This window comes from Oncorhynchus mykiss, chromosome 5, assembly GCF_013265735.2.
Source record: "Oncorhynchus mykiss isolate Arlee chromosome 5, USDA_OmykA_1.1, whole genome shotgun sequence".
In the NCBI taxonomy this organism is placed as follows: Eukaryota; Metazoa; Chordata; class Actinopteri; order Salmoniformes; family Salmonidae; genus Oncorhynchus; species Oncorhynchus mykiss.
In genome coordinates, this window is record NC_048569.1 from 69,511,707 (window position 1) to 69,528,361 (window position 16,655).

General features: G+C 45.0%; 1 protein-coding gene across 3 annotated transcripts in view; it reads left to right on the forward strand.

Annotated features, from left to right (window-relative positions):
- Positions 1-16,655, forward strand: part of LOC110524444 (sulfhydryl oxidase 1) — a 34,669-nt gene that overhangs the window by 6,212 nt on the left and 11,802 nt on the right. For 2 of the 3 annotated variants that reach the window (XM_021604082.2, XM_021604081.2), the window contains exons 7-12: positions 300-434; positions 566-695; positions 5,769-5,891; positions 6,765-6,903; positions 8,288-8,464; positions 11,104-13,143. In XM_021604082.2, the coding sequence (XP_021459757.2) occupies positions 300-434; positions 566-695; positions 5,769-5,891; positions 6,765-6,903; positions 8,288-8,464; positions 11,104-12,008 (1,609 nt within the window). In that variant the 3' untranslated portion in view covers positions 12,009-13,143. Of the gene's footprint in view, positions 1-299; positions 435-565; positions 696-5,768; positions 5,892-6,764; positions 6,904-8,287; positions 8,465-11,103; positions 13,144-16,655 lie in introns of those variants that run through there. The other variant, XR_005051845.1, reaches the window with a different exon arrangement.

The following is a 16,655-nucleotide window of genomic DNA, read 5'->3' on the forward strand; positions in this document are numbered from 1 at the left end:
TTTCAGCACCATCTGTTCACCAGAGGAGGGCTTAGTGAGGAGACCAGGGGCCCACCTGTGGTCTGTTGAGGGCAGGCCCTGGCACATGCAACCACTTGTATCCTGTTCCTAGACAGAGAAGCTAAAAACCTTATTTTTCCACTGTAGCTACAATATACTGTGAGGTATGTGTTGTTATTCTAGTGGGAAGGATTTTTCACCTGTTTCCATGATTAAAATCTTCCTGTGGCTGGTGCCAGATTAATAGAAATTAATCAGTCCTAACTGTGAACTCAACTGTCTGCTTGGCTGTCTTCCAGACAACTTGAGGTCCGGACCTTCTACACCTACGCCCTCCAGAGGCTTCCTGGGGTAGTGCGGGCCGGAAAGCCACTGCCAGTGACCTCTGACCTTGCGAAAAACACAACAGAGGACCAATTGAGACCATTCAACAGGTAAAGCATTTTAAACTTGACAAAACAGTAATAGTGTCCAGAAAAATAAGTTCCTAATTTTTAGGTATAAGATTTACCAATGTAACCCCATTGATTCCATGACAAAAATGTTGAATTGTGTGTGTCGTCAGGTCTCGTGTGTATATGTCAGACCTGGAGTCTACTCTGCACTACTCTCTGCGCGTGGAGCTGGCCGCTCACCCTGTCATCAAAGGAGAGGCACTGAGCACACTACAACGGTACATCTCAGTACTAGCGAAGGTGAGTGGACCGGTTTGCTGCTCACACTGAAACTAAACCATACCCATACTGAACACTAACCTCACCCATTCATCCTCTCTCTGTTCAGATCAGCCCTAAAGAAGATGGTTGGTTGGTTGTTGTCAGGGCTATGCAGTTATGACGACATACCACTAGAGGGAGAGTGAGACGGTGCTTTGGATTTGTTCAAGGATATCAGTTGTGAAACAGAGGCCTTCCATTTAGCTGCATAATTAGTTCTAATTCAGTTTTGCTTTAAAAAAAAGTAAATATGAGAATATGGTCCATATAATTCACCAAATGAACAAGTGCCGTGGTTACTTGGTTCAAAATTCCTAATGTAATACCGTTTAAGTGTACAATAACTATACTATTACATCGTTTTTACATGCTTATACCTTCACACCCAAAAATGTGTATCACAATAGGAATGACACTCTCAATGGTGAGCCCAAAATTGGAGGCCATTGACTTGACAGGACACAAAAGGCTCTCTTGGGGAAATACTTTATTTGCTTCCCATTGGTTCCCCACCTCTTTTTTTTTTTGTATGCAGACATACCCTGATTAGGATTTCTTAGAACTGGATAAAACCCCTGCCCCTACCCCTCACCCCCCCCCCTCCCAGCCCTATGCTACCCAGAAGTGTGCCAGGGATCCGAAGACAATGACCTCCCCAGTCCTGCTCGTATTGGCTGTGCATCAGGCATCACCACCAATCTCTGTGATTATTTCAGACTCTCTAGGGAGGGATTGAACGGACTGTGGGAGGGTTTTTCTCCAGCCCCCCCATTAACTCCAGTTTGTTTTGTCAATACCTCAAACTCCCTGTGGTATTTGTCAGTGCCCCACAACGATGTCCTTGCTGAGACTGTAGCAGAGAAAGCAGGCATTGCAGCAGCATTTATTGATATTTGTCAGACCGTTGCCTCAACAAAGTGGTTATATTCAACCTGTCTTAGGGATGGTTTGGACCAATACGGACAAGTGAACCATGTGTGTAAAACCATGGTCTGTCTGTTCATGATCAATCTCTCGGATCCCCTTCAAGTGTTGTGACCAAATGGCAGGCCGCACAGCACTGTTTACCCATCTACTTGATAACAGGCACGGCATGTCACAGCAAACTAAGATTCTTAAAATTCCAGAGTGACTGGTGTAATTGGATCATCCTGAGAATGAGTCACTGTGCACAAAACCTACAGCTGGTCTCATACCGATGACACGCTCAGCTGTCAATAGAATCTGTGGTGTGCTGTGTGCTCCCACATCACAGTGCATCTCTGTCCCAGACAGGATGTAAACAAGTTATATTTTCTTGCGCTGTAATATTACTAGATTTACTGTCTTGTCAACCAGAATCCAGATTTATGAATCCCTACATGTATATGAGGATTTTAAAAAAGTGGATCTGGGAAGCATGAGAATTACAAAGAGGTTTTAGGATTACCGTTTCTATCCTGCTTTCTTGAAAGAAGCCTCCTGCAGTGAGGGAGGGCCAGGGAATAAAACAAGGATTTAGGGGGGAGCTTGAGCCCAAATCCATCTTTCTCCTGTGGCGCTTGGCTCAGTGTGTCCATGCTAAGGTTAGCAGTTAGCGGAGGTGGATGGTGGTGGAATGTGGCTGTGTTAACTGATTGGCCTCAGTGATACTATAAGGGTAGCCCACCAACCTCTGGACTCCACCAGTAGGACAAGGCCTTTGTTGGGTTGTGGCTGGGCTGTGGGCATGACAGATCGGTCCACTAGGCTGCTGCATGCAAGGAAGCATTTAGGCAGCTTTTACTCAGTGGCATGTATATTGGTCCCTGAGGTTGAATGAGGCAGGATTAAAAAGGGCTTCCCCGGGCCAGGCCGACAGATGCATTCTATTTTGAACGTCTCTCAGAGGAGACTGCGGTTTCTCAAGTGCTGATACTAATCGGATTTAAGATGACATATTGCCGGGTGAAGTGGATTGTCATGGTCCTCTGAGAGGCTGGGGGAGGGGGCAGGGGGTTAGGTTTGGGGGTCAGGTGGGGGCTCTGATAGTGGTTAGAGGTACACTACCAGAGAAGAGGTCACTCGGAGAGATCCTTCATGATGGGGATACAGTATACTGTAGCATTGATTCATCACACTTGATGTGTTCATGTTTGCCAATCAAATACTTCAGCCCAAATTACTACTAATTTCCCAGCCAAATATGTTGGCCTTTGCTTATGATTTAGGAAATAGATACGCAGGTGGAGAGCAGAACATGCTAAGTGTTTGGCTCTGGTGAGCAGAGCCCATTTGCCTGCCTGTACCCAATTTCCTTGCTGTTAAATTCAAATGTGTGTTAATGAGCTTTCCAGCCTGGTTAGTGCCCAGTAGTCCCCAGACCTAGGCGTCTCGGCTGCCCGGCCGATGATCTAATTGTCCTCCTCAGCAGCAGCAGACGCGGGACCTCTTTTTGTTTCCTGTTAACACCCCACCTGTAGTACAGGATTGGGTATCTCTGTCTGTGAATACCCAAACACCATCTTCTTAGCTGAATGTCTCAGATTAAGGGAGCAAATCAAGCCCTGTATGGGGCTTGTGTGGGCCACAGGGGTTAAGTAAATCTCCAGGAGCCTTTTTAAGTGGGACTGGTGTAATGGAGATCCAGTTAGAGTGATGAATAGAACCATGAGCCAGGCACCCAAATGCTACTGAACAGATGGCCAGGGCAATTTGAAAAGACTCTGCAGCACAAATCAAAAAAGGTGCACCTCTGGGATGCTCTCCCCCCCCCCCCACCCCCCGGCCAGGCCCCTGCCTCTGTCGCACTGATGGGTTTGTGCCCCCGTGCCGCAAAAGGGCAGCACTTGCCCACTTCCAGGTCCACCATATTCACACTGCTGGATGTTACTACACTGACTGTTTCTTGTGGGTGTGTGCGTGCATACACGCCTGCACATGTGTGTGGGCATCTGATTGGATTGTTATCTACAGGCTCCTCATAAGTAGTTTTCGCCATGACAACCCCAGAAAATGCTAATGAACTTAAATAGTCCATCGTAACTGAGACATCTTACCTCTGTTTTGAATGGGAGAAGGTTGCCATGACAGCCTACTGTTTATTTGGTCGTCTCTTAGCTATTAGGGTTAAATCCAGGTCGACCTGTAGAATCTAGTCAATAGCAGTATAGTGATGGGTCTTCCAGGGTGGCTGTTGTAAGAGTTCTTTAAGGATAGGAAGTGGCTTTACACCCCCAATCAGCTTGTTCTGTTGTTAATGCCTCCCTGTCTTCAGCTGACCTTGTTCTGTCACCATCCGTCTCAAACACAAGGCACTGGGATTTCCTCCCTGCCTCCCATAGTGGCCAACTGTTAGTTGCAATGTTATATTTCCACACACGCCATCTTGTCTTTGTATTTATAAGGGATCCCCATTTGCTGCTTCCAAGGCAGCAGCTACTCTTCCTAGAATCCAAACATATTAAGGCACTTACATTACACAAAATATAAAACCGTACATCATATAAAATGATTACACAGCTACATATCTACAGTACAAAATGTATAATACCACAATACAACAATATTTCAATGTACGTGTGTTTAGTGTGTATGTGCTAGCGTTTGTGTGTGTGTATGCATGCATGCCTCTATACCTGTGTGTTAGTCTCTTCACATTCCCTGCTGTTCAATATCTGTTTTTTTATCTGATTCTACTGCTTGCGTCAGTTACCTGATGTGAAATATAGTTCCATGTAGTCATGGCTCTATGTAGTACTGTGTGCCTCCCATAGTCTGTTCTTGACTTAGGGATTGTGAAGAGACGTCTGGTGGCATGTCTTGCGGGTTATGCATGGGTGTCTGAGATGTGTGCTCGTCGTTTAAACCGACACCTCAGTGCATTCAACATGTCAACACTTCTTATAAAAACAAGTAGTGATGAAGTCAATCTCTCCTCCACAATGAGCCATGAGAGATTGACATGCATATCGTTGTTAGCTCTCCGTGTACATTTAAGAGCCAGCTGTGCTGCCCTGTTCTGAGCCAATGGTAATTTTCCTGATTATGTTGGAGAAGTTTCCATTAAAGAACACCCCCTGTGTTCTGTTAGACAGGTAACTCTTGGTCCACAATATAGCAGGGGGTGTAAAGCAGTAGACTATGATCAATCATTTAAAAAGCCACACTGAGGTCAAAACAGCCGCCACAATCTTTTTAATCAATTTCTCTCAGCCAATCATCAGTTATTTGTGTAAGTGCTGTACTTGTTGAATGTCCTTCCCTATAAGCGTGCTGAAAGTCTTATCAATTTGTTTACTGTAAAATAGCATTTGTATCTGGTCAAACACCATTTTTTTTTTTACTACGGATTGCTAATATGCTGATTGGTCGACTATTTGAGCCAGTAAATGGAGCTTTACTAAGGTAGCAAATACTAAGGTAGCAGAATGACTTTTGCTTCCCTCCAGGCCTGAGGGTACACACTTTCTAGTAGGCTTAAATCAAATGAATGGCAGATAGGCGTGTCAATATCATCTGCTATTATCCTCTGTCATTTTCCATCAAAGTTGTCAGACCCCGGTGACTTGTCATTGTTGATAGACCACAATAACTTTTTCACCTCTTCCACACTTACATCATTTGGTCAGTTATACTTAGATGTGTAGTGAAAGCGTTTGCTACTGGCATGCCATGCTTAAGTTTGCTAATGCCAATGAAAAGGTCATTAAAGTAGTTGGCAATATCAGTGGGTTTTGTGATGACTGAGCAATCTGATTCAATGAATGATGGATCTGAGTTTGCCTTTTTGGCCAAAATGTCAACCTACTTCTTGACAACGACAGAGGTTAGAGAACGTAAACAAACAGTACAAGAAAGTCGTGACAAATCCTCTGGTGTCTTATACACTGTCGTTTTTACTAAATTAGTGGGAAAAAACATGACATGTTACGTATGGCAAAAGCGGGTTTAGGTGAATTTTCTAAACTCAGACAGATGGATTTCCAACTCAGTAATAATGATCTATTACCACACAGTACAAAATATACTGTTTAATAGTCTATTGTATGAGTTAATGATGTTGATGTTTACCTGTAATGTTGTCTTGGGCAGTACTTCCCTGGTCGTCCTGTGGTGAACAACCTGCTGAAGTCTGTGGACATGTGGCTAAAGGGTGAGAAGGACACAGAGCTGTCCTACAGCTCTCTGAGGGACGCTCTGGACAATACTGCAGAGGTGAGGGGTCAACACGCCAGCCAATCAGACAAGCCTGAGGCAGAACCACTCACCATATTGTTGATGAGCCAGAGTCAAGTGATTTTATAGATGATGGCTGAAATATTTCAGGCATAGAGTATCAGCACACAGGTAAGTAGGTTTATGTAATGCTGTAAACAAGTCTTTGCTCACAACCTTGTGCCAGCATATGTATTATTGGAAAATGTATGTGTTGTTGACTTTGGATTAAAGCCGACATGCCTATAGGTTCCCCAATTGGACCAGTCACTTAGTGACATCATTAGCTTTTAGCAGCCGAATCAATTAATCAATGAAGAGGTATGAACAAGCTCCTCTAAGAAATGGACTGGTTTCGAACAGTATACACACACCGAATCTTTACTATCGACTTTGAAGTAATTCTGTCAATCACAGACTCTGTAATCCTGGGCAGTGGCAGGGAGGAAACGACAATATGTCAGAAATATGCTGTTTGATCAAAGCATGTTTTACCAGTGTTTCCTTCCCCTGACCTGAGCACAATCTCACCACTCTGTTGAGGCGTTTCCATTACCCTGGAATCGCCATGATATAGAATGAGAATAGTATGGCACAGAACGTGCTCCCACTTAACATAGATAAATCATAGATGTATTTTCCATGTACTTACTTGGCCTGTTTTCATTCATGTAAACTAACCTCTTAAGAATCCTCAGATAGAGCAGGTTATATGGAAACAGCTTTATGAGAAGATAGGGCGACATCAATCTTGAAGTGTTAAAGTAAAATAAATCAAATATTCAAATTTGATTGGCCACATACACATATTTAGCAGATGTTATTGTGGTTGAAGCAAAATGCCTGTAAATGTGTGCGTTTGTGTGTGATCAGGTACCTAATGCTGCGCTGCCTGAGGGGGTGAGGTGGGTGGGCTGCCAGGGCTCCAAGCCCCACTTCAGAAGGTACCCCTGTGGCATGTGGACCCTATTCCATGTCCTTACTGTACAGGCCGAGGAAGCTGCTGGCAAAGGTAGGAAAAACTCTCTAAACAACAGCTGTTTACGTCTTTATGATTACATGATCACTAAACTTCAGTTAATTCAAGAGGAATGTTCCTGGGACAATGGTAATAAGTGGAAAAGGGATGTTGTTAGAAGCTAAAACGAGTCCTCCTGCCATGTTAGCCTGTTAATGCGGCCTTTAGAGCCCATCGCCTCGTAGGAAATTGGCCAGAAGTCAGCAGCCATTCAGTCTTGGAGGATTGACTGTGCCCAGGCGATGAACCATGACACAAGTGTTTCCAGTCTGTTAGAACCCCTATGGCTCTCTGGGGACAGATCCCTCCAGGTCATTGAGCCAGTCAGAAGAGTGTACAGCGTTCACACAGGGGCTGCTGCTTTCAATACAGGGATATGGTCCAGCTGGGGGAGAGCAGGGTGGGGGGTGACCAACCGAGGACAAGTGCTTTGTGGGGCTTTGTAAACAAATTAGCCTGGAATGTTTAGTGGAATGTTTTGCAGTGACTGTATTTACCTGCACACACTTGCACAACATTTAGACAGTCCCACACAACTCACACTCACTTACTTCTGTGTTAAGTTCCGTAAGTAGCCTATACAAAGCACTTTTTTTGTTTTTTTGTTGTTTTCTTGTCACAACAGCATCTGAAACAGTCCCTAATTGTGGGTGGGTCAAAATGGATTTCTTTAGATTAGTGGAGTATGAGTGGTTAATAATGGAGGCAGCTGACCAGCACTCCTCTCCTGGAGGGCTTAATACCAGGGCTTATGGGATGGGGTGGAAAGGGGGGTCACATAACCTGCAGATGGGCCAGCAGGAGACCAGGGGTGTCCATCTGGCCCCCTGCGGATGGACCTCTGGATTAGGCCTCCGCCCTTCCACCACGGATCATCTGAGAGCAAAATAAGGCTTTACTGTTGGGAATTAAACACAACAAAAACCTGCAGCAGACATTTTGGTGCTGGTACTGGTGGTGACATCTGCCAACCTCGTTGTTTTTCAGAGCACATTGACTAAATACAGGTATTCATGGAAGATATCAGAGCACCGTGGGAATGCCCAGGGGACTCAGGATCCAGGCCCTTTATTGCCTTGTTATTAACCACTAATAGTTTAGAACTGGAAAATTCCTCACTATCCCTGTCCATGTCTGTTGTCCATGTTTTGATGTTTTAAGCCTTTCATAATAACTGGCACCTTTTTTACATTGTGCCAAACCCATATGTCCATAGCCATACTAAATGTATACGAAACAATATACAGACATTCCTTGCTGTGATTTTCAAATGTACAATATTAGACTCCTTTTCAACAGTATACATCATACTGATGTGTATAACAAGTATGGTTAATCTTGCTAATGACTTCCTCCTCCTATGCGTTCTTCTCCCCAGACCCCCAGGAGGTGCTCCAGGCGATGAGGTCATACATCCACAGTTTCTTTGGCTGTCGGGCATGTGCCACCCACTTTGAGAACATGGCCCAGGAGAGCATGTCCCATGTGGGGACACTGTCCTCCGCCGTGCTGTGGCTCTGGTCCCACCATAACCACGTAAACAATAGACTGGCAGGTAAGGACAAATGTTACTGCTACTTCCATTGAGGACGATTGGTCTTTAAGACTGAACTTCCAACACATAATATGCTAATTAGTAAGTATGGAATTTGCATATATCACATTACTATAGAGTAGTATGATAAATTGAAATGTCTCCTACAGTGGTCACCATTGTCCATACAATAACATTAGATAAATGTGGCCCCCACAGGCCACTGTATTTTTCAGCCTCTCACTCCTTTAAAAGGGCTCCTACATATACCCCCCCAAGTGTCCCAACTCTACTCCTAACCCCTAAATCCCTATAATATGCCTGGCGATCCTCTGGGCAGACACCAGCTGTCCCCCCTCACTCCTCCTCACCCAGTCTCCCCCTTCTCTTCTTCCTCTCAGAGATTAGCCCTCCTTCCAGAAGACTGAGATTCCCTGCCCTAGCCTGTCTAGAGCTCACTACAGGTCAACAGTAAATACTAAATCTATGACCTAAAGACTGCAAACGGCCAAGACTGTAGCCTTGATGTCCGTGTCATTTTATTGAGGACTATATGGCTGCTGAGTTGGCTGTTAGGGCCATCATTTGAGTTTATTTGGCACAAGCCTGTCATTATCACCTCACTTCGTTGAATCACATTGTTGTCGTTTCTGTGTGGTGGTGGTGACTCCCCCATCCTCAATCCCCTGGACAGCCTGTGTCCTGAATAACAGGGTAGAGGGGCGTGTGTGTCCCCTTCTGTGCTTGTCCCTGGTCCCCAGACACTCCTCCCTATTAGGATTGCATGTCTGTCCCTCCCCAGAGAGTCATATCTTTCGCTTGACAATTGATATGGCAACAATCTCCCAGAGCGAGGACCATCAGCCCAAGAGCTCAATTTCCAAGATGCTTGTGACAGCAGTTGGCACATGCCATGTCACCTTCATCACGCTTCCCTGTTTTGTAATCCCTCACCCTCACCAGGATGCTTCAGGTTGTGACATGTGGTGGGGTTTGGGGGAAGGGCCTCAAGGGGTGGGCTTGGCTGGTGGGGAGGGGATGGGGCAGGGGTGTTGGTAGCATTGAGTAGCAGTATCTCCTCCGTCGGTCCACCCCCCTCACAAACGCCTCTGCTTCTCATCCCAGTCTTCCCCAGGGGGAACGTACTCTCCTCTTCCCCCTCGTTCTCTCACCCCTCCCTCTCCACCTCCTCGCTAAAGTGGGGCTCTTTAGCAGCTCCCACTGTCCTCCTTTCAGAGGCAGCCATGCATGAAGCGGGGCCTATTTGTAAAGCAGCAACACAATTAATTTAGCTGGCACAAAGAGACCCTGAGTCGAGCCCGGCTCGGCAGCAACAGCAGACCTGTCCTGTTGCCACTTGTCAACAGGGTGAGATAGAGACGCATGTCTACAGACAGCAGAGCCACGGGCCTGCCAGGGCTCAGTGAAGAGGGGCAGGGAGATGCGACTGGAGCAGCTCATACTGTATCAGCCTCATGTTGTTGGTTTGCCTTGTAGAGCATCACTCTGCTAATCTACCAGTCTGCCTACATTAATAATGCTCCTCTGTGTCCTGTACAGTAGATATCCACATTGAGAATTAGTGCTGAAGAAACTATTTTTATGTGGTAAATAGATATTTCTTTATACTTCATTAATATTTATGGGATGCTTTGAATGACATTCCCTGACAAGCCTTTGTTACAGTATCATTATACTATTGCTACTATAGTATCAGTACTATTGCTAAAGTCACCCCTGGAAATGAAAGGCAAGGTAGTTAGAATAGAGACATCAAAGACATGTCGTCATAAGGGGACGGGATATGAAAGCTGTCACGCTGGTGAAATGTATAAAAGGCCCCAAGCCCAGCAGGACATAGTAAAATTGATGTATCTCTTATGTAAAGTGCTGTATGCAGAGTACATACACACATGCATATGACTGAGATTAATCTGGGGGAGAGACGGGGGATGTAAATTGACAGCGCTGTAAAGTGACAGAACTGCTGCAGCTTTGACTTTCCTCTCGCATGGGCGACGACAAGCAATTTATTAGCAGATGCCTCCATTTGGGGGGCTAAAGGAAACATGTAAAGCAAAAAAAATGTAATTCATTAAAAGGAGAGCTCCCCTCTGGAGGTGCCTGCTTTCATATTCAATTTGGAGATTGGGCCGTCTTCAAAGGGGTGTGGAGGTAAGGGGTTCGGGGTCTGGGAGAGGTTGGGGGGTAGCTGTCCGCTTGGACGACGTCTATTATCTTGCCACCCCTCCCTCCGGGACGTCCCAGAAGCCCATTGATCATTGTTAGACCCGGTCACACTGTCTCACACACACACACCGAGACATCACACACTCATCCACACATGATGCAAACACACTGCACTTACTGCTTATTATGAGCCATGTGGAGAAATGGATCTTTTGTAATGTATTCAAGCATCAACATAGATTCTGCATGCAAAAATACCTCTGTTGTCTTGGTATCAGTTTAATTGTATTGTGTGAGATGTCATCAGTATGTCCTTCTATTCGACCAGTCAATTTTAGCTAATACATTTACATTTCCACCAAAACAGTTTACCCTCTCAACATGACTGTGTTATCTGTATCATTTATGTTAGCTCTGATAAGTAAGCACACTTACTCATCCTAAGTAACCGTCTCATTCCTGCTGACCAGGTGCTCTGAGTGAGGATCCTCACTTCCCTAAGATCCAGTGGCCGTCCCCAGAGCTGTGTCCCAGTTGCCACGGGGTTAAGAATGGAGAACACACCTGGAACCAGGCAGAGCTGCTCACCTTCCTCCGCTCCCACTTCTCTTCTGAACACCTCCTCTCTGACTACCTGGAGGAGGAGGCCCAGCTCCTCAGCAGGCAGAAGGAGAGGCTGGTTGCCAGGCATCAGGAGAAAGAGCAGGAGGCCAAGAGAGGAGCAGAGGGGAGGGCCAGACAGACCCAGGACACCTTGCTCAAACCACAGCCGGAGGAGGAAGTGGCTAAAGAACAGCCAGCAGAAGAGGAGGCGGCGAGGGCAGGAGAAAAGGTGCAAATATCTGAACCCCCACCTTGGGTAAAGCCCAAGGCAGATGTGTCCCACCAGCCCCAGCGCAGGCCCAGCATCGTGGGGTTGAAGTTCAGGCCCCCCCAGGAGGAGATTGTAGACCTGGACTCCATCAACCAGTACTACAAGGCCCTCCTCGCTGCTGCCAGAGTGTCCTTCCATGTCAAACTCAGGACCCTGCAGATGAAGGAGCAGCCGCAGCCTGGAGCCGGCCTGGAACAGGGGCCAGTGCTGCGGCTGGGGATGCAGCCCGTGGAGCCAGAGGACTTGTTGGGGCAGCACAAAACGCTGCAGAAGAGGATTCTGACGGGCAAGTACACTGGGTCAGAGGAGGAGGGGGCTCTGGAGATGTACCCGCACCCTAACAAGAGGCGCTGGATGTCCTTGCTGAGCGTGGGCTTCTCCAGACTGGACATCAGCCTGTGTGTGCTCCTCTACTTCCTGTCCTCAATGTGTCTGCTGGCCATGTACCTCTTCTTCAAGAACCGCTGGCGGCTGCGACGGGCCAAGGTGGCTCTGCCCTGAGTCAACATTACCTGGCAATGCTACTGTAGATTTACCCATACTGTGACGCTGTGGTCAGTTCCGAATCCCTCCAACTGAAGGATTCGTAATGTTCTGCATCAATGGATTGCTTCATGGTGCTTGCATTCAGGATAATAATTTAGCCAAAGTATTTAGCCTTTTTTGACCACTTCTGAAGGATGAATTAAAACACCAGGGAATTAATGGGATTTTTTTTTTTTTTGTGAAAACAACTAAAGGGGTTTATTTGATATTTATTGTAATTCTTAGTCTGTATATAATGACAAATTAATTTATGTGAAAAAAGAATCACTTTATATAGTTTTATGGATAAAAGCCCTAATGTAATATGAGAAGCACTGCTCTTTTCTCTTAGACCTGTCACTGCCAGCCTTTCCAAAGAGTTCTATGAGCTGTGTACTCTAACAATGATTTTATATTCTTAGAAAGAAATCAACCTCCATTAGAAAATGTGATTTTACAAAGAGAAATGTGCCTTGAATGTCATTTTGGAAAAACGGTGCCTGAAAGTAGATTATCCATATTGATTTTAGCATAAAGCAAGTGGATGTTTCCAAATACACAAAGATTGTGTGTGTGTGTGTGTGTGTGTGTGGTCAGATTAATGTTGTATATTGTTCACACTATAGAATTAGTTCTTATTCTAGTGGTTAGAGCGTTGGACTACTAACCGGAAGGTTGCAAGTTCAAATCCCCGAGCTGACAAGGTACAAATCTGTCGTTCTGCCCCTGAACAGGCAGTTAACCCACTGTTCCTAGGCCGTCATTGAAAATATGAATTTGTTCTTAACTGACTTGCCTAGTTAAATAAAGGTAAAATTGTAAAAAATGTAATTCTATGGTTCACACATTCTGTTCCAAAGTGGTCTATGTTGTGACTGGCCATACCATGCTATTGTCTGATTGGCTAGTGCATCTTATATGTCCCAATTAGCTTTGCACAATAGAGTTTAGACATTAAAGAAGTGTTGTAGAGCAGCACTTGTTCACAGGGTACAAAATAAGCAGGATTGGGGTTTTAGCTGGTGTCCGTTACATTAGGCTTACTGGTCTCACTCAACTCGAGATACTGTGTTTTGCTTTGCTTATCTCAATCAATAAAATGATTTTTGCTAAGATTGTGCATCATTGTAATTGTTCAATAGTGTGGACTTTGATAGTTCTCCTGGAGCAAGTTGCACTGTTAGAATATACACTATAACTACCTTTCTGCTGTTTTATATCTCTCTACAACTATAGATTAATGTAAACCAAATGTACATGCAGTATACCATCAATATCCAAAGTACCTGAGATGCCAGATAATTATGTTTTTCTGTCCCTCCACAGCTTTCCACTTTATGTTTTGCATGAGGTCTTATGAGTAACATTAAAATGTTTTGTTTTGAGGAAGGGGATGGGGTAAGGAGTGGTGGGGGTGTCTGTAGGTTGAAGGAAAAAGCCTGTTACCATCTGGTCTGTTGCGCTAGCTAAATCCTAACAATTTCATTGGGATTATAGCAAGTGAGTAATCCAGCTTTCCTTTGGGTTGTGGGAGATTACCGTGAGGATTAGCTCCCACCCGATAATAAACTTTATTAAAACGCAATCGGCTTTCAGGGTCTCTTCCTTCACACACTTGGAAGTGGGCTCTGCTGGGGGTGTTTCAGCCGTGGATGTGAAGGCCGGGTGGATACCTTGGGGTATAGGAGGGTTTTGATGTGGTCCAGATTACAAACTCATATGAAGGACAGTAAACGCTTGATCTTGAGCTTTGTGTTTTCCTGGAACATTGCATTTCACCCATCCCGTGTCCCTGCCCCCTCTCTAGTCCAAGCCCTCCCTGTCTCCTGGCTTTCACACTGGCAGAGTAGAGTAGAACCATGGTCACAGCAGCCAGCAGTGTGATGGTGGTGCTCTCAATTGTCTCCACAAAAGCACACATGATTAATGGCCCTACATTACAGTTGAGCACCAAACCTGAGAAGCTGTGATCTCTGACCTAGTCAAACCTGTGCCTTGAATGTCATTTTGGAAAAATTATTGCAAGTTACAGTTTATGATCTGTAGAATGGGCTGAGAAAAGCATAGTTTGTGATGCCGAAATTACTGCAAGGTTTAGACATGTTACTGAGTGCCTCCGATGTATCATCTATATTACTCATTCCGGAGAGGTGTATCTCTCAGATTGAGCTGTCTGAGACGTCAAACTGCTGTAAGAATGATGACATGAACAAACATTTAACTGTACTTATTTACTTGCTTTATCACTTGCCCTGTTACCTTTTACTACCTACCTACTTATCTTTCTTAATTGACTTGTTTATTTGTTTAATTGCTGTTGGATTGTGAGTTGTGAAGGTGCTTGTTGACACCCTCCCTGCTGCTTGTGGCAACCCTCAGGTGCTTTGAGCCCCAGAGCCCAGGATATTATGTGGGTTGAGACTAATGAAAGTTAATGAGGAAGTTGGCTGTGCAATATACATCTGTGGCTTTGCCAATACTGAAGGTGAAAAGTGCACACTGAGAACAAGGTTTTCTAATCCAGTCGTAGACTCTCAGCCATCCACTTGATATCCCTGCTCATGAATCGAGATCACAGAGGGACACTTTTACTACTTTAACATATTTTAGAAACTGAGAAAGCCTCTCCTTGCACTGATCCTAAAACATGGCCAGACTCAGTGAGGTCTGTGTCTGTGTCTGTAGCACTACACCAGAAGAATGTTATGGAAGCTCAAAACACAAGGGTAAAAAAAATCACCTAGCTGCCCTGTATGGTGTTGTCTTCCACAATGCTTAGTTTTATTGTGGGCCTCTCCTGTATTCACAGCCTGCATGTTTATTACCTGTGTATTGATATTAAAATGCAGGACAGGCTTGATACCTTTTCTGTCATCTCTCTCTGACTTTAATAATACTATAAAGCTTTCCCCTATAGATGTCCAGCATGTAGACATTTAGTAATTTAATTAAACAATGAAAGAAAAAATAGGTTACCCTTATCACATCTCGTTCACCCATTTATCCAGGGTTTTTACATTTGCCTCTAAAAAGGGAGTCAAGCAGGTTCAGATTCATCTCAATTTACTGCCATGGCTCAACCTCCTCCACTTGGACTGATCTCCTTGGACACACATCTCATCTCTCATGCATCTTATCCTATCTTCAGCTTCCCCACCATGGCCACCAAATCATCCTAGGAAAAGGGACATGTCTCCTCCTGAGAGAGATGATAGCAGAGGATACCTCCAGGGGCAGATTGGCCAGCAGGCAATTCTGGCAAACGCTAGATAGGCTGGACTGTTTTTTCTTATAGCTATGATCCCTTATTGATTTCATTTGTTAAATCCACTTCAATCAGTATAGATGAAGGTGAGGAGACAGGTTAAATAATGATTTTTAAGCCTTGAGACAATTGAGACATGGATTGTGTATGTGCCATACAGAGGGTGAATGGGCAAGAGAAAATATTTGTGTCTTTGAACAGGGTGTGGTAGTAGGTGCCAGGCGCGCTGGTTTGTGACGAGAACTGCAACACTGCTGGGTTTTTCACAGTCAACAGTTTGCCCTGTGTATCAAGAATGACCCATCACCCAAAGGACATCTGGCCAGCTTGAGACAACTGTGGGAAGCATTGGAGTCAACATGGGCCAGTATCCCTGTTTAACGCTTTCGACACCGACACCTTGTAGAGTCCATGCCCTGACGAATTGAGGCTGCTCTGAGGGCAAAGGGGGGTGCAAGTGCAACTCAATATTTGGAATGTGTTCCTAATGTTTGGTATACTCAATGTATTATGAGCCTTTGGCTGATCAGTGTGCTACGCCCAGCCTGGTTTTCTGATAGACTGAGCTGAGGTCATGCAAATTCACATTCAACGTCACACATGGAAGCACCAAAGAGACAACCAAGATCATGGATCGTAAAAAACAGAAAGACCACATTCTACATTGTCACCTCACTCAAAACGTCCTGTTTGTTGGGCGGCTAAAACCATGATTTGGCCAAACAGTAAAGTGTATTGTCTGTTTTACTGGGGCCTGATGCTGTAATGAGCGAGACACTCTCCTCTCCCGCCATGCGCTCGACAGAAAAAATGTGTTCTGGTTCTATAAAATTTCAAAATGCAATTTCGAGGAAAACACATCTTTTGAAGCTTCATCCCCACTTGTCCCTGTCAAATAGAGGGAGGATGGTATCAGCTTTCTCTATGCATCGTTTTTTTCTCAAGTCTCCATATTCAGCTCAATAGCAACTATTTTACAACCAAGATATTTGGTATGGCTTTGGGACATGGAGCGGCTCAAGCGCAAAATGCGCACCGGCCATGGCGAGGGCATAGGCCCAAAGGTCTCATGGGTAGTAGCCTACGGCTGCAATGTTTTTGCATTACATTTACTGTTGGATGGGTACATGGCTTGCAGTGGTTAGCAATCCAGTTAATCTGTTTTGAGTTTCCACTTCCTCGGGTGTTGAACCCAAAATTAATTAGACTATAATACCAGTTACTGAAAGATTGTAACGTTCAGGGTGTAGTGGGTGAGAAGTCAGGCGCAGGAAGCAGAGAGTTCAGGGTAGTGCTTTACTTTTGAATGCACAAAAACGGTGAACATACGCCAACCCCACGAAACACAGGGCGCACAC